This window comes from Populus nigra, chromosome 10, assembly GCF_951802175.1.
Source record: "Populus nigra chromosome 10, ddPopNigr1.1, whole genome shotgun sequence".
Taxonomy (NCBI): Eukaryota; Viridiplantae; Streptophyta; class Magnoliopsida; order Malpighiales; family Salicaceae; genus Populus; species Populus nigra.
In genome coordinates, this window is record NC_084861.1 from 12046578 (window position 1) to 12071964 (window position 25387).

General features: G+C 34.0%; 4 protein-coding genes and 1 non-coding gene across 7 annotated transcripts; 4 read left to right on the plus strand and 1 right to left on the minus strand.

Moving 5' to 3' along the window:
• The first annotated feature begins 647 nt into the window (after positions 1–647).
• LOC133704392 (ferritin-1, chloroplastic-like) lies at positions 648–3450 on the plus strand. Its single transcript, XM_062129200.1, has 8 exons — positions 648–1196; positions 1593–1676; positions 1765–1825; positions 1950–2037; positions 2593–2654; positions 2837–2902; positions 3010–3073; positions 3189–3450. The coding sequence occupies exons 1-8, from the start codon at positions 880–882 to the stop codon at positions 3239–3241; spliced, it is 795 nt and encodes a 264-aa protein (XP_061985184.1). The 5' UTR covers positions 648–879; the 3' UTR covers positions 3242–3450.
• A 3214-nt stretch (positions 3451–6664) lies between these two features.
• LOC133705756 (uncharacterized) lies at positions 6665–12102 on the plus strand. Of its 3 annotated transcripts, XM_062131142.1 has the most exons (12): positions 6665–6955; positions 7125–7206; positions 8194–8487; positions 8673–8831; positions 9182–9322; positions 9450–9506; positions 9930–10068; positions 10928–11032; positions 11204–11394; positions 11506–11544; positions 11628–11715; positions 11865–12102. In XM_062131142.1, exons 1-12 carry the CDS (start codon positions 6858–6860, stop codon positions 11885–11887), a joined length of 1416 nt encoding a protein of 471 aa, XP_061987126.1. In that variant the 5' UTR covers positions 6665–6857; the 3' UTR covers positions 11888–12102. The 3 variants fall into 3 exon arrangements, with proteins under 3 accessions (XP_061987126.1, XP_061987127.1, XP_061987125.1); XM_062131143.1 differs by having other exon boundaries at positions 6665–6947; positions 11628–12102; XM_062131141.1 differs by having other exon boundaries at positions 6666–6955; positions 11628–12102.
• Positions 12103–15147: 3045 nt separating this feature from the next.
• On the plus strand, positions 15148–15220 carry TRNAK-CUU (transfer RNA lysine (anticodon CUU)). The gene has a single exon. It is a non-coding gene; the product is annotated as a tRNA-Lys (tRNA).
• A 998-nt stretch (positions 15221–16218) lies between these two features.
• On the plus strand, positions 16219–19474 carry LOC133704205 (eukaryotic translation initiation factor 2 subunit alpha homolog). The gene is made up of 7 exons (XM_062128987.1): positions 16219–16728; positions 17366–17422; positions 17503–17589; positions 17658–17804; positions 17945–18049; positions 18867–18965; positions 19147–19474. Exons 1-7 carry the CDS (start codon positions 16345–16347, stop codon positions 19297–19299), a joined length of 1032 nt encoding a protein of 343 aa, XP_061984971.1. The 5' UTR covers positions 16219–16344; the 3' UTR covers positions 19300–19474.
• Positions 19475–22220: 2746 nt separating this feature from the next.
• LOC133704852 (peptide-N4-(N-acetyl-beta-glucosaminyl)asparagine amidase A-like) lies at positions 22221–24195 on the minus strand. The gene has a single exon (XM_062129868.1). It carries the CDS (start codon positions 24135–24137, stop codon positions 22353–22355), a length of 1785 nt encoding a protein of 594 aa, XP_061985852.1. The 5' UTR covers positions 24138–24195; the 3' UTR covers positions 22221–22352.
• Positions 24196–25387: the final 1192 nt, after the last annotated feature.

Consider the following 25387-nt stretch of genomic DNA (forward strand, 5'->3'; position numbering starts at 1 on the left):
CCAATAATATAATCTGGTAAAAGTCATGTGTGAAAATTGTGTTTTTTTAAAAAGTAATGGTTGAAAATAGTGATATTTTAAAAAATAATTAAAAATAAACTACCATAAATTAGAAAGGAAGAGAAGAGATAAAAGAAAGAGAAAGAAAAAATAATTTTTTTTGAATATTTTTATTTAAATTGTCTTCTGAATATTTTTAATTCAAATTAATTTTTTTAAATGTTTTTAAATCATTTTTTATGTATTAATATTAAAAATAATTTTTTAAAAACTATTATTTTAATCTATTACAAAATAAAAAAACTTTAAAGAACAAACTCTAACCCTTTTATTTCTTTCTTTCCCACAAAACAAAAGGCCTAACGGTTACAAACTAAAATCCTAAAGAGTACTTCAAGTTCAAGTATTCTCCAATCTTCATCCATGAAACCACCATGCGAGGCAAAGTACAGTTATTCACTTAGCTCCTAACAAAACCCACAAATGGGAAACCACTGTATTCCCCGAACTCATCTGATCTTGTCTGCTTTTGGCAAATAATTATAAAACCGTGACTACCAAAAAGCCAACAAAAACAAACCCTGATCCTTTGGGGACCGAGATATCCCAGATTCCTCTTTTAATTGAACTCACACGTGACGATCATACTGCTTTCCGGAATTACCACAAGCCTAACACGCGCCCCACATCTCCTCACTCTCTCCACCGTCCTCCTGTCCCGCAATCCAATGGCCAATACCTCTCCATTTCTACATCATATCTTCACTCCGTCACCACGCCAATCTCTCACAAAAAATCACTGTCTTCAATTCTTCTTAAATAAAAATTAAAAACCCTGTCTTTCATTTTGTTTCCTCTTTCTCTCGGTATAAAAAAACCATGTTACTTAAGGCGGCACCAGCCTTTTCTCTGTTGAATACTAGAGGGGATAGTTTGGGTCCCCTGTTTTCCTCCGCTTCTTCTTTGTCTAACAATAATCTTGCTGTTTCTCCTTCAATTCTTCGCCCAAAAACTGGGTCTGGATTTCTTGTTTGTGCTTCAAAAGGGGCTACTAATAAGTCTTTAATTGGTGTTGTCTTTAAGCCTTTCGAGGAGGTTAAGAAAGAACTCAATCTCGTGCCTACTTTGCCACATGTTTCTCTTGCTAGACAGAAGTTTACTGATGAGAGTGAAGCCGCCATCAATCAACAGATCAAGTGAGTTTTTTTTCTTTTTAGTCTTGTTGTTGAGCGACTCTTCTTTTGCGGTGGAGGAATGAATTATTTTCTTTAATTGATGTAAAAAACGATTTCTTTATTTTGGAGCTGGATTAAAGATTCTTTTTTTTTTCCTGTGTCGGGAGTCTTTTTATAAGATCCTTTCTTTCTGATCTTTTCTGCTGTTTTTTTCCACTGATTTATTTCTTGTGCTCTGTTCTGCAACTTTTTTCTGTGGAAGATCGGTTTGCTCTATCTTTAGCATCAATTCTGAGTGAATCAATATTGCTGAAGTACTCTCACGTAGTTTTTTTCAATATCTAGATCTATGTTTCTTGGTTCTTTGTGTTTATCTATGTTTTCTAACCATAAATTATGTCTTTTTTGGAATGACAGTGTGGAGTACAATGTCTCATATGTGTACCATGCCATGTTTGCCTACTTTGATAGAGATAATGTGGCACTCAAGGGCCTTGCCAAGTAAATTCTCGTGGAAAGTCTCTGTTCTTATAAGCTTTCTCATCGGTTGTATGTTGTTAACGCTTATTTATGGTGTTGTCTCTAATAGTTTTTTCAAGGAATCAAGTATTGAAGAAAGAGAGCATGCTGAGAAATTGATGGAATACCAGGTAATTAGCTTCACATTGTGATATAGTCGTCTATTGTTTTTCATCTTTTCAATTTAGCTTTAGAAGTTATTTATTAGATTTACCATGTAATTGAATCTTCAGTTACTGTTGTGAAATCTTTCAGAACAAAAGAGGTGGAAAAGTGAAGCTGCATTCTATTTTGATGCCCCTCTCTGAGTTTGATCATACGGAAAAAGGAGATGCGCTGTATGGTGAGTTTTGACGAGCCTTGTATATGTTAAAATGAGAAGTTAAGCAAAATGGATAGATATTTTTAGTCATTGAAGCTGTTTTGTGATGTCCAATGTCATTTGCCAGTGCTTTGAATATTTCTTCTCATTCTATGTTAATTTTGACCATGTACTGAACTGATCATGCTAAGTCATGTAGTTAATGTTTTGGAATGCGATTGATTTACACTAGGTGTATGCTCGAATATCTCAATCAGGGCATAATATTCAGTGCTGAAACTACATGGACTTGTGTTAAGAATCGTGTGTTAGTTATGGCTTCATAAGCAGCTTCTCAAATACTATTCTTCGTCTCTGTGTTCTTAGGCTTATGATGTATGTTTAACTTGAAAGAATTTGTATGCATCCATTAGTTTACAAGAAATGGCCAGCAAAAGACAATATTTTGGTTAAGATTAGGAGTTGAGAAACTGATGGATGAGTTGGAATCTGTGCTGCAATCAATGCATTGGTGTCTGTTTTGTTAAGTTATGAAATATTTAGTTTTATCTTCAATTTACCTTATTGTTGATTCAGCTATGGAGCTTGCCTTGTGTTTGGAGAAACTAACAAATGAAAAGCTCCTGAACTTGCAAAGTGTAAGACATTTCCACTCCTCAAGTTAGAATTTAATGTACATTACTTCATTACATGGTAAATTTCACTTTGCACTGAGCAAGTGATGCTGCGGGTAGTATAACCTTCTGGGAGACAAATTTTTTAATGCTTTCTAGTTTTGTTTGCCAAGTGCTTACAATTTGAATTAAATTCTGTTCAACAGGTGGCTGATCGGAACAATGATGTGCAGTTGGTAGATTTTGTTGAAAGTGAGTTTTTAGCCGAGCAGGTATGTATAGCTTTCATGTTGGCCTACTTCCACCGAGTTTTATATTTCACAGTTATGGCAGGCCAACTGAATTTGGGTTTTGGCCTTCTTAATTGTGTGCTCTGTAGGTGGAATCTATCAAAAAGATCTCAGAATATGTTGCTCAGCTGAGAAGGGTGGGCAAAGGACATGGTATGGAACTCTCTCTTGAACAAAGTTCTTCCTTCGCCGTATTTATTTATGAATTTTAAATGTGTGTTTTTTCATCCTTTCTCTGAACTGATTTACTTTTTCTTTGAATTATCAGGAGTATGGCACTTCGACCAGATGCTCCTCCGTGCGGAAGAAGCTGTTGCATAATTATGAAGCGATCTTGCTTAGCGTACCGTTTATGAGTGTTTTATGCGATCGTTTTTTTTTTTAATCTAGTTTTTGTTCAGAGGTTTTTGGAATGTGTTTCAGTGTTTGTTTAAACATACTTTAATGTTGTCCAGGATCGAACACGAGCTAAGCCATCGTTCTTAGAGATTGAAGGTGGTTCAAAATTTATGGTTATCCTTCACTCCTAATTTTAGCGTTTCTTGTTCTGCAATTGCAACCACTACAGAAAGAAAAGTGTAAAGGGAAATGGTTAAAGACCATCAGCCGTTCTACTCACAGTATGCTGAGTCGAATTCTTGGCGGGCTCGTGTGCGTGTGCCATGATACGATTCCCCAGAATTATAAAGTTGAAACTGAAGCGAGTTGATACGGGATAAATTGAAACATTCTCGGTGGGCTCGTGTGCGTGCGCCCTGATACCTTACCTGAATTGAATCTCGATTCGGGTTAAAAATAATTATTTGTATCTATATATTGATTTTCATAACCTGTGATATAGGTTTTACTCCTGATTGGTTTTTAAAACAGGTTTTAATTTTTATGTTGACTAAGTTAATAAGAGTTAACTTTTTTGATTTGTGACTTGGGCTTTCCAAATTAATTTGAGTATTGAGTTTTTAAAGTATAATAATAATAATTTTTATTTGTATATTAATCTAGATTTGTGGTTAATCAATTTCATGGTCTGACTTTGTTTTAGATTCATCTTCAAATTAAGTTTTGAATTTATGATGATAATTATTTTCATATTAATATGAATATTAACTCGGGTCAAATTTGTTATTGTTTGATGGTTAAGTTGAATTTTAAAGTTATAATAATAATTATTATTATTTTTATATACTTTAGAGTTGAATATTTTTAAAATTTAATTTTTTTTAAAGTGATGTTTTAAAAATAAAAAATATATAAATATTATCTCTCAAAACTTGAAATTTTACACTTTTATTTTAAAGTATAAAAAATAATTCTAAAATGATAAGAGAAACATATTTATTTTTATATTGTTATCTGTGTTTTTTTAATAACTGCATTTCTATCCTTGCCATATTCATTCTTTTTATCCCATGAAGGGTAAGATTGTCTAATCCTAGTCTTCAATACAATAATCATCAATCATATCTGCCCCCTGTATGAAAACATGCAATTGTATTTCTTGATGCGACACCACTTTCAAGTGCTTGTCACCTGGCCAGTCCTTATTTGCCAGATGGGGATGTCGAGGCTGATGGTACGAGGGAAAACCTACTTTCTGTTCCTACCAGCTCAAGAGATCGAGATTGCACCTGTAACTTGAATTGTTCGGCCGACAGCATTTATCTTCAAGTATCCAATGATGTAGCGAAAATGACAAGAAGCCCACGGACGGGAATCAATCCAAGGATATCGGCCCAAACAAAAATTAAGACTTTGGTTTGGTTTGGGTTGGGCTGAAATATAGCACTTGTTGACCATTTTTTACATGGAAACAAAATCTAGACCAATCACAGCAACATCTGTTCATCGCGGCCAGCTGCGAATTGATTTCATTAATCCCCCCCAATAAAAAAGAAAAAAAAGACTGAAAGTTTTTTTTTTTTTTTTGCCCCACGGGTTCGAGACAGATAATTTGAAGCAACAAAACATATTGAAGCAACAGCAAAGGTTTATCTTTTTCCATTTTCTGGATTATATGTGCAAAAATGATTATGAAACCAAGGGTACAAGGGTACGACGGTGGTAGATATTTTTTTTTATTTAAAAATATAAAAAAAATTATTTTTAATATTAACATATTAAAATAATAAAAAAAAATTAACAATTCAATCATTACTCCAAGCTAAATAAACAAATAAACCTCAAAATTTAAAATTTTATCTCCGTTAATTTCTTTCTCAAAACTAAGAACAATTAAAGCAACCAAATATTTAAAAGTATGATAATAGTTATTTTTAAAAATAATTTTACTTGAAAATATATTAATGTAATATTTTTTTATTTTTAAAATAATATTTATAATATTAATACATTAAAATAATTTTAAATAAAAAAGTATAATTTTAAATAAAAAAAATCAAAATCCAAAAAAACAATATTTAAAATCTGATTCCGAAGAACCCTTCATCACCAACTAAAAATATAACAACTCACATGTACCGTGAACATCATCCTACCCAACAACATCACTAGGTCTCATATTTTTTATTGAACCCTAAATTGAAACGGATCATGTTCCTTTTCGACTGAGCTTCATTGGATAATAAGAGTGATGTTGGATGGGAAAAATAGGACAAGATCTTGGAGTTGCAAGGCGTATGATAAGTGTGTTTTGAGGAAATGTTTTAAGATACTTTTTAAATTATTTTCCTTGTTTAAAAATGTATCAATTTATTTAATTTAGACGAGCATATCAAAGTACATAAAAAATATCAGAAAATATTAAAAAAATTAATTTAATATTTTTTAAAACTTTTAGCACTTTTAAAAAATATATAAAAACAAAAACAAAAATTATACCAAACACTCTTTAAAGATAGCATGATTAGTTAGTGGAATTTAAATCTAGGAATGAATCTCTATAAATGAAACCAGATATTTTTTTTCTCATGGAAAATGATATTTTTATCAATGAATTAAATGAATAGTTACTAGGACTCCTAGAATTGTATTCCTCTTCTGGCATGATTACGAAACTCGTCATGAAAATGATCAGTGTATCCTAAAAATTATTTTGAAACTTGATATAAATCATGTTTTTAAAAAATTTAATTTTTTTTATTAAAATTTAATATAATTCATATGTTTTGGATCATTTTAATGTGCTGATATCAAAAATATTTTTTTAAAATAAAAAATATCATTGTTATTGTTATGTATTTCAACAAAAAAAGTTATTTAGTGTTTTTGTTTTCATGGAGCACTGAACTTTTAAATAAAATTGATTTTTTTTATTTTAAATTATTTTTTTATTTTAATAAACTGATATCGAAAACAAATTTTTAAAAATAAAAAATTATTATTTTAATATATTTTAAAATTTAAAAAACAAAAATAATTCTTTAAAATCAAATAAGTTTCACTAGCTTGTGAAAAATTTAAAAAAAAGGTAGATAATTTTTTTTATATAGTCATGTATATGTATAGACAACTCAACAAGTGATTTTACTAGTGCTGGGGCATGGGTTGATTCTTGGATTAATAAAAATGTTTTTTTAATTTTTTTTTTTAAAAAATAGAATTAGCATTTTTCCCCCCTTATATTTGAATATCAAAATTTCGTCATCGTACTAGATCATTAAAAGAATTGTAATGGTATAGGGATGAGGGACATCCCTCTTGCAAATTTTACAACTCTAAAAGGGGTAAAAAGACCACGTGCCATCATATTATTGGGTTACTTGCATCACGGCTAAAAACAAAAGCATCTAAATCGTGGCGAAAATCTGCAAGGCGCAAGCGATACACCGCATCAACAGCGTTTTCTTTCTTCTCCTTTTTGAAAACCGTGGAGGCATCCTTTCCCTGTTGATCAATTCCCAACTATACATTCTTCTCTCTTTACCACTCTACTACCGTCTACAAAGAGGAAGAGGAGAGAAAAACTATAGACGCAACAATGTTTGCTATTCTGATCTTTGTGTTGTTATCTATAACGGCGCAATTAAAAGCTGATCATGGATTCGATGTCCGTCACTACCTGTCCACTGTAACAACGTCTCTCTCTCTCTCTCTAGATAATCTAATTTAACTTTGTTTATGGAATAACTTGGTTAGTGCTCGCTGCCATAGGATCACAAATCAGTGTTCTCGAAGAAGAGAAAACAAGCGAATTGCTAATTAGTTAAGTGTAATTATTTAATTTTGTTTGATAAATTGTGTGCAGATATGATGTAGTGAAAGATATTGTCAAAGCTTCTGCTAATAGCACTCCTGATGGTTGCACTCCTATCCACCTAAACCTTGTGGTAATTTTTTTCTTGTTGCAAAATTTTAGATTGATGTTTTCTTGTCGTTCATTTGGAATGTTATAAGTCAATACCGTAGCTTGAGCAACTAGAGCGTCTAGATGGCTTGAGTTTGTCTTGGTGGTTTTTGCTTTACAGCTGTTGGTGTTCGAATGCTAAAATTTTGGGTTTAAGTTAGCTGATAATGTAGCAGATTGTCTATAAACTATGATTAAGATTTGCTATTTTGCCGCCGAGTTGCTCAAGTAATTAACTGATTTTGAAAGATGTTTGGGTTTAATTTTGTTTTTTTTTTTTGGGTACGATTAGTTTCTAGTTTTTGGGCATGATTTTGCACTTGTTGTCACGGAAAAAATTGAATTTCCCATCTGTCTCTGAAGATGATTCCCTGGACTCAGGTGTGGCTTCTTTAAAAAAAAAAAGCTATGATGCCCTCAGAATTACTTGAAGCATCATTTTTCTTTATAAATGAAAACTTTCAGGTGTGAACATAATGTATTATGCACTTGAAATCAAGGACTTCCAACCAAAGTCAGGAAAAAAGGCACTAATTGTAGTTTCTGAGTTATTGAAATTTGTAGAACTGGAGCATGCGAGTTATCATATAGTGTAACTTGTATGTTAGCATGCTGTAGTGTGTGACAGTTGGAACGAGCCATGCATCTGTTCCTACGGTAGGTTTCACTTGTAGAATTTGCTTAAACCATTTTGACTTTTACCTTTCTTTTAAGGGATGATATCTGGGGCTATCACTTTCTTTCTTGGTACCACTTTCTTTCTTGGTACCTTTTTAATGATAGCATGACCCTTTGCTTGGACATTTTACATTATTGGTTACTTTGGATGGCTTCTTTCTGATTCAACCTTCTAATTTGCTGGGTTTTTATGTTAACTTCTTCTAATTCTTGTAGTGATTAGGTGCTCTGATAAAAGTTATTACTGTGTATTTAAAACCAAAATGAATTTTAATCCTTTGGAATTTCCTAGGCAAGACATGGAACTCGTTCCCCTACCAAAAAGCGAATGAGAGAGTTAGACAAGCTGGCTTCTCACTTGGAAGAGCTCATAAAAGATGCTGAAGAACAAAATTTGTCCTTGGAAAAAGTTCCCTCATGGTTACGGGGATGGAAATCTCCTTGGAGAGGGAAATTGAAAGGTGGAGAATTGATCAGGAAAGGAGAAGAAGAATTGTACAATCTTGGAATCAGGATCAGAGAGAGATTTCCAGAATTATTTGAAGAGGAATACCACCCAGATGTTTATACTATAAAGGCTTCACAAGTGAGCTCAGTTCTAAAATACTCTACAAGTAAAATTGTCTTTTCAATATCTTTTTTAGATTTTAAATCTGATAGATTGCTCTCTCCAATCAATCCCAACTTCATACCTGTGCTGTTCTTGTAGTCTTTTACTTTTTTGTCTGGTAAATTTCATTTACTTCCTTTTTATTCTCTCCAATCTGATAGGTTCCTCGCGCATCAGCTAGTGCTGTGGCATTTGGCATGGGGCTGTTAAGTGAGAAGGGAAGTCTGGGACCTGCACGACAACGAGCTTTCGCTGTTACAAGTGAAAGCCGTGCGAGTGACATAATTTTGAGGTTTCATGATTGTTGTGGAAACTATAAGGTACCGTCCAGTTTTATTTTTTTTGTTCATGTTTTATGTTCTTATGCAAACCACACAACTTGTACATTCTATGTCAATATTTATTTTTTATGGTTATTTACTTTGTCTTCCCAATTTCTGAGCCCAATACGATATAGCTTCATTACTTTAAAATAATTATTTTCTTTGTAAACGGATTTTAGATGGGACTTGTAGATTTGGACACTAGGTGATGACTAGGATAGAATTTGTAATTTATTGAAGTTAGTGAGATACATAAAAGTTGTGGATTTGCATATTAGCCCATGTTCTCTGCCCAAAGTTGTTATGATGCAGTCAATTTCCTCTCAGAATTACATGTATGGGTTCAGGTTTTTAGGGAGAGGCAGGAGCCTGCTGTTGATAAGCTTAAGGAACCTGTCCTGGATGAAATCACTTCTGCATTAGTGAGCCGCTATGAACTCAATTTTACTAGACAGGATGTTGCTATGTTGTGGTTTCTGTGTAAACAGGTGACGACGACTCTGTCTCTTTGACTATATAGTATGAAATAAATCTCATTCTGTTATGGGTCCTGAATTAATTTATTTAGTTTACTTACTTCTGGTGCAATGTGCCATTGGATTTTCAATTCGGCAGGAAGCATCTGTCTTGGATATAACTGATCAAGCTTGTGGTCTCTTCAGCCCTTATGAGGTAATCTGGATATTGGTGCTGTGTTATTTTAGGTCCTTGTTTCTCCTTTGGCTAGCTGGTGATGAATCAATACTGTTCACAACTTTTCAACTTGGTTTCTGTAGGAAAATTTGAGCTGTCCTTAATAATTGTCCCTGATTTCTGTATGTCAATAAAATCATGAAGTCTGTCTAGTATGATCACTTGAATACTTCTTCTTTTTTTGGTCCATGTGTTAAAAGAAATGAGAAAATAGAATGCTCATGCTGGATTGACAAGAAAGTTATGCATGGCTGGTTAGCTTAAGAAAATTGGTGCATTTGTAATTGTATGATAGAGTGTTTTTATACGAAACCTGCATTGGTAATTTTTTTACACAAGTTAAAGAAGTATTTCTCTTTTCTGCTTTATCGATATTGATCAGCAATCCATACACATTCTTAGGTTGCTTTGCTGGAGTGGACAGATGATCTGGAGATGTTTATATTGAAGGGTTATGGTAATTCAATAAATTATCGAATGGGAGTGCCATTGCTTGAAGATGTTGTTCAGTCCATGGAGGAAGCCATTAAAGCAAAAGAAGGTAATTACAAGTTGTCAAATGCTGGAGTCCGTGTTCTTGTTTTATGTAGTTGGTTAATTGTGTCCCTTTCTTTAGGTTATACAGTTGTGTCTCTTTGTTGAACAAAACATATTTTAACTTTCATAGTCCCTTTGTTGAACAAATATTTTTTTCTTTCATATGCATTAGTGAGCTGTGGGCAAGGAGCAACCTTTTGAATTTTTTTGTGATTTTTTTTTTGTAGATTTGCCTTTTTATCAGGTTAGCATTTGGTACAATCTAAAACTAGCTAGCTAAAGCCCAGCATTGAGTGCCAGAACCATCAACACTCGGTTATATGATTACCCTAGTCATTTATTTGACCACCTTATTTTACATCTTTTATTTTGTTCAAAGTTTGAAGTCTTCATTGGTTGCTATTGTTAATTCAATTTCAATAAGATATTTACAGCCACCAAAGGGTGTAAATGAGGTGGTAAGTTGAGTGCCCGTGACAACCTAGGTCATGGTTTAAACTCCTACCCTTGGATAGCTACTCGCCATCCCATGTATGGGACCAGCTAGTTGAAGGGCCTGGGTTAAGCAAGGGCTTGGCCCACTTGGTGCAAAATGGGGCCTGGTATGTCCAATCCTGAGTGGGGGAGGATTTGTTTTGGTGTCCCAAGGTTCTGCAAAGACCCCAGTTCCTCGTAGATTACCAAAAAAAAAACAGAGTTATATGTGTCATCTTCAAAGAACTAGTTAAGGCTTTTTGGTGGAAATTTTTCTTCTGTGGGTGCTAAGAGAAACAAAAAATGATAAAGATGAACCTTTTCCTGCTCTATTATTGTTTTTGTTGTTATATTCTTGATCATTGTCGTCTTATTATTATTGTTATCAGAAAAGCATGCTCCTGGAAGTTATGAGAAGGCAAGGCTGCGTTTTGCACATGCAGAGACCGTGGTCCCATTTTCATGTCTGCTTGGACTTTTTCTTGATGGTTCTGGTGAGTTGATTTCATCCTTGGACTCCATTTTTAGCATCTGTCTCTGCATGAATGAAACAGTTTCATGATTATATTTATATGCCATTCAATTCAGCCACAGATGCAATACCTTCATAAAGGAGTCTGTCTGTGTTGTATACTGAATCACCATTTATTTTCACTAACTTTCAGAATTCCAAAAAATACAAAGGGAAGAACCTTTGGAACTTCCTTCAAAACCTCCCCAGAGTAGAAATTGGCGGGGCAGCACTGTGGCTCCTTTTGCTGGTAACAACATGCTGGTCTTGCACAGCTGTCCTGCAAATTCTGAAAGCAAGTACTTTGTCCAAGTTCTCCACAATGAACATCCCATTCTGATGGCGGTATACTTTTCTAGTTCACGTGCTGATTATGCTTATGATTTTGTGTGCTTTCTTGATGTGTACTTTTATTAAAAAAAAATCAAATACTAACTTTTATGTTTTTGTGAATAGGGTTGTGGTTCTGATTTTTGCCCATTTGAAGAGTTTAAGGTACTAGCATCATTCAACGCTTTGGTTCTAATTTACATGATTGATTCACCTATGCTGATTGCATATTCTTTTTCCTTCTTCAGGAAAAAATAGTTGCTCCTCATCTGAAGCACGACTATAACAGTATGTGCACTGTACACCTGGAAGCACCAGAGCAGAAGCCTGTAGCCAGTAAGTTATCACAACTGTTTCGTTGGCTCTTCTCTATGCAGAATGATGATACACCGTCCACGAAAGATGATTTATAGTTTGTTATTGAAGAATCAAAGAAAGAAGATTTCTTACATGCTACTTTTTCCTCCATGTATGCTGATTTTCAGCCAAGGCCAGCTCTCCCTTTTAGCCGAGTGTCTTTTGGATTGATCTGATTGTCTCACGGCACTGAACTTACCGGCACGATTCTGAATTCTGATCTATAGTATTTTTTTCTGACAGATCTGTGCCTCCTTTTAACAGTTCTACTCCCTTTTGTATATCTGAAAGGGAAATAATCTTGTAATGTCATGTAGATCGCCTGAAGGCTTTAGACTTTAGTTTAATACCATCCCTTTTCTGCCATATGGAACTTCTACTGGTATTCTAGGTAGATGTTAATAGGCCTCACTTTGCGTGTATCCCGTTTTCCACGATCAACTACAGTACGGATCTAGCCATTGTCTCTGCAAACGGCGGTTTCGTTTAAATTTTTATGTGCATGTATCTATATGTAGTAACAAGAATTTGTAGAGAGCAGCATATTGTGTAGGAATAAGGGTTCATATGCTGGTAAGGCGGAGGAATCAGCTTTCGCTCCTGGCGATCTGCAGGAACCGGATTCATCGTGAGAGTTTCAATGTTGTTTGTCAAACGGAACTCATCGGAGCATCCTATTATTAAACTCTGGTCTAGTGGGTTGATTTTTGACTTGATGGCTAGATCGGTTTAAGTAAGGTAAAAGATCAGGATGAGCAGAACCTGGTTGATTTGTAACTCAAGCGACCTAGTAAAACTTGGTTGAGATTATTTTTTTTTTCAAAAGATTTCTTTTTTAGCTAGTGATTTTTTTATATATATATTTTTAGTTGGTTATTAATTATTTTAAAAAATTTATTATAAATAATGTTTTATTTTTTTAATGTGGGATTTGAAGTTTTTTAGTATATATACTCTATGTTTATAAGAAAAAAAATATTTTTTCAATATGAGATTTGAAATCTTTTAGTATATATATTTTATGTTCACAAGAAAAAAATTATGTTTTTTCAATGTAAAATAAAAAATTATTTTGATTTAAATACTTCAACTAAAAGAATAATATATTAACATAGTATTTTTTTAATATGGAATAAAAAAAATTGAAATAATTTTTTAAATTTTATTATTTATAACATGTATAGTTTATATTTATATAAATTTTTTTATATAAAATATTAAATTAAAATTAAAAAAATTAATTTTTTCAAGTTAATTTAGATTAATTTTCAAGTCAGGTAGGCTATGTTTTTTCTCATGACTAGAGGGCATGAGCCTAAGATATCTATCAATCTCAAACTAAACTTGTACAGGTTTATTACCCATGATAAATGGTAATTTGGATTTATCGTAGATGTGTGTGTAATAAAAATAAAGATAATGGTGCACCATTGTCACAGGTGGTAACCAGTCACACTTTAATTATTTTTCTAATATTATTTAAAGAAAAAAAAACTAAAAAGGATCAACATTTCAATGTACATGTGTATTGGAATAGGAAAATGATAGTTTTGTTTTTTTCAAATAAAATTATTTAATTATCTATCAGGGGCTAAAACAATATGTTCAAAGTGTTTATTTGTTATTAATATACCAATCAAGTATAAATTGATAAATTATATTTATAGTTAATTAAATACCTTTAAAAGCAAGAAAAACTAAAACGAGTGTCTATGAACTTTTCCAGTTTTTTAATTCTTTGATTGCATAATATAATTGTATTTGATTAAATTACCCTTGAAAATTGACATTCGAAGATATTTTTGTATGTTCATGGCTTTTATAGTCATAGTTATTTTAAATGAGATGTTGTTCGATATTTTAATAAATATAAATATAATTAAAAAAATTAGTTGGTATGCGTCACACATTGAGTGGGGAGGCACTTGTGTTATTTGGATAGTGTGCACAACACCTTCCAATAGTCAAACAATGCTTTTTGCAACAATGTTGGAAGCGTTGCATCATCCTCTTTCTGGTGGCTATTATGCACGTGTGTACGATGAAGTAACGATTGGATTCTAGTGAATTTTTTTTTCTTTCCTCTTTCGTTGCCTCGATTTTTATGCTAACCCTTTCAAAAAATCAAATGTGTCATGTTAGTTTGTATTTGTATCAATTTTGATTCTCATTCTTTTAATTTAATTTTTTGTATTCAATTTAGTTATTATTCTTTTGATATATATATATATATATATATATATCTTTTTTTATTTTTTTCAATTTTGTTTCTCAATATTTTATTTCATTTAATTTTTGTATCAAATTTGATTATCATTTAGTTTTTATGCCAAGTATGGTACTTATTGTTTTAATTGTTATTTGTTTTGTTTTAAAATTTTGGATGATTAGAAATTTTGCTTCGTGATTTTTTCATATTTTTCTTTTATACTTAATTCATGAATTTTGAAGATCAACCCATTTTTTTTTAATTTCTTTTCTTGAAATTTTTTTTTTAATTTGATCATTCAATATTAAGTTATTAGGCCTTGACTTTCGTGATTTTTCTGCTTTTCTTTATGTGAGGTCATCATGATTTTATATTTTAGATCACGAGCTAGTCGAGTTGACTTGTTTTTTTTTTTAAAAAAAAAGATGATTTTTTTTCATGTTTGCTTTTCATAATTTAGTTTGCTTGAGAGTTGATTTCGATTGTTTTATTTCATTTTTTTTGTGCAAAATGAGATTATCTTAGTCTCATGATCGATTAATGAGTTTGACATATTAAATCGAATCAGGTTTTGTTGTTCCTTTTCTAATTTTTACTTTAATTTGTCTTCCAACATTTGTTTTGTTGATAATCGAGTTTTGAATTTCTTTTATTTTTTTATTTAGAAAGTTATCTCATTCTCATTTAATCTTTGTTTTATTATCAAATAAGATTGTCGAGACTTTTTAAAAATATTCAAAGAATATTTTTTGATAATACTAACAAATATTTATTATTTTATCAGTCATTGATTTTTTTTATTGGTTTTCTTTTAATTATAATATTAAATTAACCCGGTCCCAAAACTTTCATACTTTTAAAAAAATATTATTATCGACCGAGCATCCTTTTATTCGTTAGAAAAAATTTAACCCTATCCATAATATATCGCTTGCTAAGATAGCGATGACTAATTGAAAATCGACTCTCCAATCTCTTTATTTCGTTTCTTTTAACTTCTAACGTTCCCCTTTTGTCTAAGCATGGCTCTTCTTCTTTTTTATACGCAGAAAATAACTTTTCCTAGTTCATACCGTTTACATAGTCCTGTGAAGTTCCATGAACAAATTCAACTGGGATGTATCCCAACACGCATTGTTGAAGGTGAGTACAAAAGAGAATGATATTAATTTATTCGTTAATTGACTTTTTTCCCCCAAGAAGTCCGTCTAGCTCAGCTGGTAGAGCGCAAGGCTCTTAACCTTGTGGTCGTGGGTTCGAGCCCCACGGTGGGCGATTGCTTTTTTTGTAATTTAATCACAGGACGCAGATCACGTGCTTTTGTAATCTAATCAGAGTAAATCCCTCCATCCATTTGGACATGGTATATTCAAAAATAAATAAATAAATTAAATAATGATTTTAAGATTACAGATTTTATTAATTTACTAATTCTTGATGTATTTTTATATTTCAGAAAAAATGATTTTCCCCCCCAATACTTTTCAACAAGTGTATCTTGATCCAATTACGTGTATTTTAAAATGATTTTTTTTCCAATAAAAAAATGATTTCATTAATGATTTATATTTTTACATTTGCGTTTTTTTAATAAAAAAATGAATAAAAAAGCCTTTTCTTAGTAGGTTAACTAGAAGTAGATAAATTGTCTTTCAAAAAAAAAAGACTCAAAGCCAAAAAATTAAACTGAATGAATCTTTTACCCACCATTTGAATAAATCTTTTGAGGGCAACCCAAACCAAATTCTTTTAAATTCTTTTTTTTTTGTGATTTTTTAATTAATCAAACACGTGACATTTTTATTACTATCAACTGCCTTTATAAAAAAAACCCACATCAACAATTACTAACCCAAACTACAAACTACTCCTGCATTTTGCAGTGACGATGAACCATCTTAAATTATTATTTTCTATTTAATTTGATGATATTTTTTTATTAATATAAGTATTTGGATAAGTTTATATATATATATATATCAACTAATTTTATAAATTATAAAATTAACGATGATATAACAACTTCTAGTGACATTCTTTTTCCTGCCTGGTAATTGTCAGCGGGTAAGAACAGTATCAAATCCACCCTTTACTCTCCACGTGTACATTGGCCTACAAGATCACAGCCATACAAGTATACAACCCCTCAAAATAAAGGAATTATCTCAGTTTTCCGTTTATTTATATCTTAGATTTTATATTTAAAATGATGTAAAAAAACGCAAGCAATATATATCTGAGTAAATTACATAAAAGCCGCCGTTTTTTTACTAAAAATACCCTCCAGCTACTACCCCTGCTCAAAACCCTAACCCCCACTTCTCTCTCCCCAAACACACACAGACTGCAAGAAAATCTTCAAAGACGCAAAATACCCATTTCGATCAATCAAAGCAATCATGGCGACGCACTCACCAAATCTGGAGTGTCGCATGTACGAAGCGCGATACCCAGAGGTTGATATGGCAGTTATGATTCAAGTGAAAAACATCGCCGACATGGGCGCTTATGTTTCTTTACTCGAGTACAACAACATCGAGGGTATGATCCTGTTTTCGGAGCTGTCTCGCCGTCGGATTCGGAGTGTTAGTAGTTTGATTAAGGTTGGCCGCATCGAGCCTGTCATGGTCTTACGTGTCGATAAAGAGAAAGGCTATATTGATTTGAGTAAGAGAAGAGTTAGTGAAGAGGATATTCAGACTTGTGAAGAGAGGTATAATAAGAGTAAGCTTGTTCATTCTATCATGCGACATGTCGCTGAGACTCTGGGTATTGATTTGGAGGTATTTTTTTCTTCTCGAATTTTAGGATTTTTGTGGTTAATTGTGTCATTTTGATTTCAGTTTAGTGAAATTCTATACTGCTCTTTTTTGATTGTTTATATATAGAATTTTAGGTATCTATTCAGAAGTAAATTTCTGGGTTTTTTTTTCTCGATGTGATTGAATATTAGGGTTTTATGAAATAATTTTTTTGAAGAGATTGTTACAGTTTCTATTTATTGAAATTAAGGGGTGGTTAGGCTATTTTGTGTTTTTTTTTAATTATAAATCTTTGTTGTTTCAAGAAATTGAATGGGGAATCTTACTTGGAGTGAGGTTAATTTATTTTACAATGCAGCTAATTTGCTGCGATGGTTTCTTGTTCTTGTTTCTGGATGTGCTCCTAACTGCAAGGAGTACACAAGGGAAATTTATTGGTGGCTGAACTTAATTGAACCAATATAATAATTTGTTTGATTTGAGTATATCCCATTCATCTGCTCCTGTAATGTCTGGTTTTTGTTCAGTGACATGCTTCTTTCCCAGATTTTCTTTTGAGTTCATTATGACCTGAGATAACACTTAACAGTATGTCATGGTCAAGAATTTGAATGCTTTCAAATAGTTCATGCCTAAAGAAAATTGGTACTTTTTACAGGAATTGTATGTCAATATTGGCTGGCCTTTGTACAGGAAACATGGACATGCTTTTGAGGTGAGAATTTGAAGCTCTTCTTTGTGGAGATTTTTCCTTCGTCTTAACCTGTTATTCAGTACTTAAGGAGTTGAATGCAGGCATTCAAAATCATGGTGACTGACCCTGATTCAGTTGTGGGTTCCCTCACTCGTGAAGTCAAGGAAACTGGCCCTGACGGACAGGAGGTAATCATTGTTCAGTGAAGTCTTTGTCATATTCTCTGTTGATTACTAATATTTCCTTCATGGCACAGGTAACCAAGGTAGTGCCTGCTGTGTCAGAGGAAATCAAAGAAGCCTTGATTAGGAATATTAGGAGAAGAATGACCCCACAGCCACTGAAGATACGGGCTGATATTGAGATGAAATGTTTCCAGTTTGATGGCGTTCTCCACATTAAGGTCCAATTTTCTTCTCTTAGTCTTGCCTTCATTCTTCTCCTATGGATGGTGTTAATGCACATGACCTAAGTTTACTGAATGTAGACTTTCTAGTTTCTTGATGCTATTCTAAATTACAAAAGCTACCTTTGACTTTGCAGGATGCAATGCGGAAAGCTGAGGCTGTTGGCAATGCAGATTGTCCTGTGAAAATCAAACTGGTTGCCCCTCCTCTTTATGTTCTCACCACACAAACCCTAGACAAGGTAAGCCTTATCTTGGGAACTCTCGTGGGATAAACTAGAGAGCCTTAGGTGATGATAAATTTTTCTTTTAAAAAAAAATCATGTAGGCAGTTGTGAAATTTTATGTGCAAGTCCCAACTCCCAAATAACTGATGATGTGATGCTTTGGGAGAATGGCAATTGTGTAATGCTTATGTCTACATGCTGAATCTCATTGCCTTTATATTCTTTGATGCTTTACTCAACATAAAAGCGAGTAGGCAGAGATCTAATTGGTTATACAATGATGCACTAACACATGTTAGAGGATATAAGTAAATGGTCAAACTTGCTGTTTATTGTTTTTTATTCTTCTCCCTTGCACTTGAGGTGACAACAATGCTTTGTCCCTCACCTTTTTTCCCATTTCTTTTTAATCACCTGGTAGGGAGTGATTAGCTTGCCTTATAAAGTGAAGGCCAGTTCATTTTCAGATTTTGAAATTTCCTAGGTCGTGATTCATGCAAGATAGCAAGTTGTCACTGGCATGGTAAATCAGCCTTCAGAAAAAAGAACTCTGATCAATTAGGATTTTTATCGTGTAATGTCACTTAATTTATGTTGAGCTATTGTTGCACATTTAGTTGGAGGCCAGAATATGTAACTTGGCTGGTACCTGTTGATGATTAGCCAATTTACAGGCCAGCATTCTGATTCCTATGATTTGTTTTCAAGCTAGAGTCAAAGGTCCTGTCAACTGTATTTTTAGCCGCTTCCTTGGAGATAATTATGGGATGTTGTCAGATCAATGGCTAGTATGTTGCTGATGAAATGCTCTGATTTCTACTGGTCTATGCAGGAACAAGGAATACAAATTCTCAGCCAAGCAATTGCTGCTTGCACTGAAGCAATAGAGGGGCAGAAGGGGAAACTTGTTGTGAAGGAGCCACCGAGAGCAGTGAGTGTCAATTTTTCATCTGTTCAAGGGTTTTTATTTTTTTAAACACTAAGTGAAACTTGAATCCAACTCTGACCTTTTGATGTCAGTCCAAAAGGGCTTCGTTTTGGACTGTTTGTTTACTTAATGTATAACTTGAGTTCCATTCTGGGCTTCTCTGACTTGGTGTATTGTCTTTTAGGTGAGCGAACGAGATGATAAATTACTTGCTGAGCACATGCTTAAGCTACGGAGTGCCAATGAAGAGATCAGTGGCGATGAAGAGAGTGGCGAGGAAGAAGACACAGGGATGGGAGATGCTGATGTGGAGAACTCAGCGGGCATAGTGGAATGAAAAAGGCAACGGATACTGCTATTTTTTTTTTTTGGAAATCATTTTCCCAAATTTTTTAACAAGGTTTTGGGGGCGTTGTATTGATGAGTTATTTTACCAGTTTACTGAATCATTGATAGTTTTTAGGAGGATACAGAACAAGTTATTGATCTAACTGCTAAACAATTTGCTATCATTCTCTGTGTTGCCCTACTGCTATTATTCTTGTAACTTTTGCTTCTTTTTTCCCCTCGTAGTCTTCCACTAAAGTCCTAAACTGAAATGGTGGGGATATGCTTTTCTATTTTGCGTTGCTTTCGAGATTTATTTTGCATAAAAAGGAAATGGTTTGGATGCCAAGATGATATAAATCAATAAATTACAGGTACTCCACTGTAGGTAAGATTCGCGACTTGTAGGAATCCTGTTGCTGGAACTCATCACTCTCCGTTTAGCTTATGCATTGTTAAGAGCAAATGGATTCTAGGTTCTTAATTGACCACCGTGTAGGTAACTCACCAGTCAAAACAAACCACATGTAACTTTTGCCTTTTGAGGGGCTGGATTCAATGCTCGTAGCTGTACTACTAGCCCGTTTGCCCGTGGGCTGCTAAATGAGGCCTTTTTTTTTTAATTAAACTATAAGGAAATTAAAATAAATATTCACAAAAAAAATCATTCTAGAGAAAAAAAAATTTTAATCAAAATTCCTCTTTCTTACTCATGCATTTTTTTTTGACAATCTCTCTTTTATCAAAAACATGTTTGTTTGAATAAAAGGCTTAAGAAATTAAAATACATATTTCTAATAATTTTAATAGTTTAAATTAGGGGGAAGATGCACCTTTTTTATATAAAAACTCTCATTCCTCATTCATGTATTTTTTTTTATGAAAACAAGTTTTTTTTTAGTATGGTTTGAAATAAAACATTATCAATAAAAAAATATGAATTTATAATTTTAACATGGTTATATGAAAAATAAAAAAATATAATAAAAATGTCAGCGATCGTGCCCATATAGTTAGAAGGCCAACTTTTAAAAGGTGAAGTTGCTGGAAACCAAATGTCAGCAAATTTCTTTCTTGCTAACCTGGACGGGTTTTCTTTTCTCCTTTGTAAAAATAAAAAAAAGGACAACGGTAGTGCCCACACAGCTAGAAGGCAAACTTTTAAAAGGCCCCTTTACCCTTTCTCTCTCTTCTCCTCCTAGAAAACGGCATTTAAAATCCTCCAATGCCATCTCCTGTCTCTGCCTCCTAAAACCCTAACCATAAAACGCTCTAAACGCCACCACTTTCACTCGGCTCCGCCCAAGATGTCGGTGATGCCAATAGTACCAAGGGCGTTTGACTGTAATGATCCCAATTCATCATATGATTATGAAAATAATTCCAACACTAATTATAATTTACTAGTTGACTTGAAGATTAAATGGAAGGCGTGTAAAGGAGCGGCGGCAGTGGATTATATATACCAGTGGTTGATTCAATCACTGAAAATTAATTATGTGCTTATTCTGTCGATGTATAAAAAAAACATTTAATTGCTTAATCTTTATGTCATATATAATGACGTAATTTTAGAATGTTTATTTTGTATTTTAAAAATATTTTTAAAAAAATTGAGAATTTTTTATTTTAAATTATCTTTTTTGTATTTTTAAATGCTAATATTAAAAATAAATTTTAAAAAATAAAAAATTATTGTTTTAATATATTTTTAAATAAAAAATATATATTAATATAATTTCAAATGGACTCTTAGAGCCACCGTAAAATAACGTGATATTTGTCCAGCAACATCACTGCTTCACGGGGAACTTAATGTTTTGGGATCAAGAGTAAATCCCAGTGGTTAGCCATCACAGAAGATGAAATGCTTCAAGAAAGATCAAGCGACAGCAGTCTTATTTTTTCTCCATCTCCTCTACAATCCATTTCTAGTATTTACTCAGGCGGCATCACCATAGATTTAGCATTCGTCAACAGCTGTTCTGCCCACGTCAAATTGAGAACCAGCAAACCACACAACCTGTCTTCTCGGAGATCTCAGACTGAACAGATCCTACTGAAGAAACAGAAGCAGCATCCGTTGGCACTTGCTTCTCGTTGACACAACTTAATGTACATTACATGCGGGTCTGTATCACATTGTCTATCGTCGAGTTGAATTCCAATAGCTCGGGAATCCTGACAATAGGCGCAAGTTCCATGAAGCTTCATATATAGATGCTGGTCTCTTGGCATTATCGATGCAGTCAATATATGGTTTTTCCCTACATTACACACACACACAGAGGTGGAATCCCCCAAGCTCAGGTAGGATATCATTTTCAGGCAGGTAGGATATCCTTGTTCAGCTTTCTTCGGTGCGTGGACATCTTTATATAACCGAATAACTAAATTAAATTATCGAGCAGATTAGTTCATCGAGACAATTTCCCCATCTACACAATTAAATTATCAAGCAGATGGGTTAATTCACCACTTTCCTAGATAATTCCATTCCAAGCAGATTGGTTAATTCATCACTTCTCCCCCCATCTACACAATCATCTCCCTTCTAATCATTTACTGATGACTACTAATCTCTTAAGAAGACAACCTACGGTTGTAACATAACAACTTGTCTGCTCAATTTTCTTCGCAAGTAAAGATTTATCAATGCACAATAATCAGAGCATAAAAACCTGAATCAATTGCATATGTTGTATAGTAAGACTTAAGAGAATCTGCGAAAAATCATCAACGAGACGAATGTACCGAATTCACATAGAATGGCAGGGAACAATAGCTAATCAAGTATTTCCAGGACATTACAGCTTTAATTGGACACAGAAGCACCAGGGGTTGCATAGGCTATCAGTCAGCTCTATGTTATGTTAAGAAACAAGCACCCGAAAAGACTCCAAAACAAGCAAAGATTGACTGAACAAGAAATTTTGCAACGAAATAGACACCAGAAATTTCTATTAATGAAAAGATGGACATGTACAAATGCAGCAGGCAGAGATTATTTGGAAATTTTAATACAAGTGAAACTAACATTAAAATGAACGTAGTCAGATTACATTACATAAGTGATGGACAGGCATAAGCAGTATCGTCTTTGACGAGTCTTCCATTCAGTGTTCCAACAGTCCTAACATAGCAACCTAGCTCGTCCCTGCAAACGTAAGTTTGATTCGTCATCGCTTCACCTGAAAGAACAGAATGATCCCTAACCTCCATCCAACCATTGGAAACCTGTTTGTTAATAACATGGCTTGACAACTTCCCGTTTTTAATCCTCTCATTCACTGCATGAGTAACATTAGTAACAAGCATGAAAGTATCATTCTTCAACCCAGGGAGAGTGACAGTAATCACTTTAAGAGGATACTTTCTCTTGACAATAACACGACTAACCAATGCACCCACATCATTCAACACTCTCGCTTCTCTTCTCACCTCGATATTCTGTTTAACAGTGTTATAAGTTCCCTTCCTTTTGAACTTTATGGCGCTCCTAAACTTAACCTCCTGCAATATACTAGTAGTTAAATTTCCTGAACTCGACTTAACCCACCCTTCTATTCGCGTAAACTTCTCCGCCTTAATCTCAAACGATCCATCAAGTGATTGAAACTCTTCACCACGACTTATTTCTGATGCAGGATAAACATTCACAACATTCTTCGCTTCCACAATAGTCGAGAATGAATCCAGCCAGATATGCAAATTCGCATCAACAAGCCAGTACTCAATCCCATCCGTAACTCCAACACCGAAAACATGATCTTTTTCGTCTAAAACCATGCCCAAAAACGGCGTCAAATCAAAATCATACGAAGGTAAATTAAAAGCACCAATTGCTACGATAGGTTTCCAAAACAAAGGATTAATCCCTCCGGTAAATATCACCGGAAATGGCATTTCTGATCCTACTAATTTCCCATCAATTGAAACAAAAACCTCCCTAAACGCGCCATTACCCCTCGGATTACTCATGTTATTCATTCTAATGTAAGAACTCGACGGATTCGAATACCAAAACTCATCAGTTCCATGAAACGACACGTATAATTCCAAAACGACCTTCCGTGTATTCAACGGAAATCTAACCTTCTCAAACTTAACATCAAAATCTCCCTCTACTATAAACCAATAACCCTTAGTGCTATCGGAAGCTGAAATCGGAATTATTAAATCAGCTGGTGGGTCATACATGCTCTTGTCTCCAAAGAAGGGTAATTGTAAAGCTGGAGCAAATAGATTTTGAGTTTTACCCGTGAACGGAACCTTGATGGCGTTATCCGTGTAGAAATAGAGAGTGACGTCAACATGGTAGACGCCGGTGTAGATATCGTCAACGATGTTTTCGAGCATGACAGTAAAGTTAAGGTTGTTTTGTTGGAGGAGAGAGGAGTATCTAGTGATGTCTTTTCGAACCTTCCAGAAGATACCGCGTTTTCCGGGTTCGGCGGTGCTGGTGCGGAGGAGCTCGGAGCCACCGAGCCATAAGGCGGAGATGCGGTCGTGTTGATCACCTTTGGATTTGACGTGGAATTCGAGGGCTACGTGGGACCAAGGAGGGGGGCATTGGAATGGTGGAAAGTATGGGGTGGAGTAAGGAGGCTGGTTCATTGTGTTGGCAAATGAATGCTGGATGATGTGAAGTTCGCATGATGGCTTCAAACGATCGGACGGTAGAGGATGGGTGAGCTCGAAGTATTCTTTGGATTTGGGTTTGGGTTTGTGCGATGACGACAGAGGTGGTGAGGATGGTTTGAAGAAGCGTTCTGGTGAAGTGGAGTGTGTCAGTGGAAGGGACACTGTGAGGAAAAGGAGAAGAAACAGAGTGGGGAATGGTTGCATTTTTTTTTGGGGTCTTTCCGTTTCTGACGACGGTGAGGAATGAAAACCCAGTAAAAGATAGCTAGCGCAGGCAAAATATTACTAAGAAGTGATGGATGGGCCCCAGACTAATGAGATTTTCCTTGCATGTTACTGTTGTCGTAGTGATTTGTCAATCACAGCACCAGTTTTGGACCCATTCCTTGCATGTTACTGTATTTTAAATATTACAAATATAACTTTTTATATATATTTACTCCAATAACAAATATTATTTTAATATATTTAATATTAATACAACCACTTACTTTAACTGATCTTAATATAATTAATTTAGTTAATTTTTATATAATATCTTTATATTTAATATTTTCATTGAAGATAACCTCTACAGTACTGGATATATTGTCATTGTTTGTAGTTGGAGATGCCAATTGCTGTGTAGTTTTTTACCCGAAACACAAAAATGGCTTTTAATTTTTTCAAATAAAATTAACCATTTCAATTTAAATTATTTATTATAGTATAGTATCAGATATGTTGTCTTCGTAAAATTCAAACATTTTACCTGCAAATTCTTCATTTCTAATTAGAGTGGATAATTATAATTTTTTTTATAATTGATAATTGATAATTAATTTTCCCCATGAGCATACACAACGAAGTTCCACAACGTAATTTCCTTGCATGATCCATTCTAGATCCCCATATCCTCTGTTATCAGATATGAAAATGATAAAAAGTTCGAGTTGAGAATGAGACTGTAAAGTGTTGCCCTCAAGACTTGTGCTCCCCTAATAACCGATGACTTTAGCTATACAGAGAGGGTGGCACCAGCTCGACTGCTCTTGGCCTTAACAATGCCTCCCTTGCCGACCACCACCTCAACCGTCCTACGTCGCCACCCTCCACTGCCAAATGCAATGGGGCATGCATGACCTTCATTGTCCTGGCATTCTAAATCTACTCCAAATTCAACAAGCATCGATCGAAACTATGTCCTTGCTCCCTTTCACAGCTGCTGCGTGCACGGTTGTGAAACCATAATGATTCAAGACTCGCTAGTTCACCTCGTCTTGCGGCCATTAGTACTGGGTTCTCCACACTGTAGAATCCCCAGAACCCCCTCCTGCATTGTTATGCGCTGTTTCAATTGAAAAGCAAGAAAAAATCAACTATAAGAAAGGTAAAAGCAGAACAACGAAATGTAAGGGCTCGATATTTTTACAGTAAAATCACAGGTTAAACTTTGAGTGATTAAACAAGCTGAC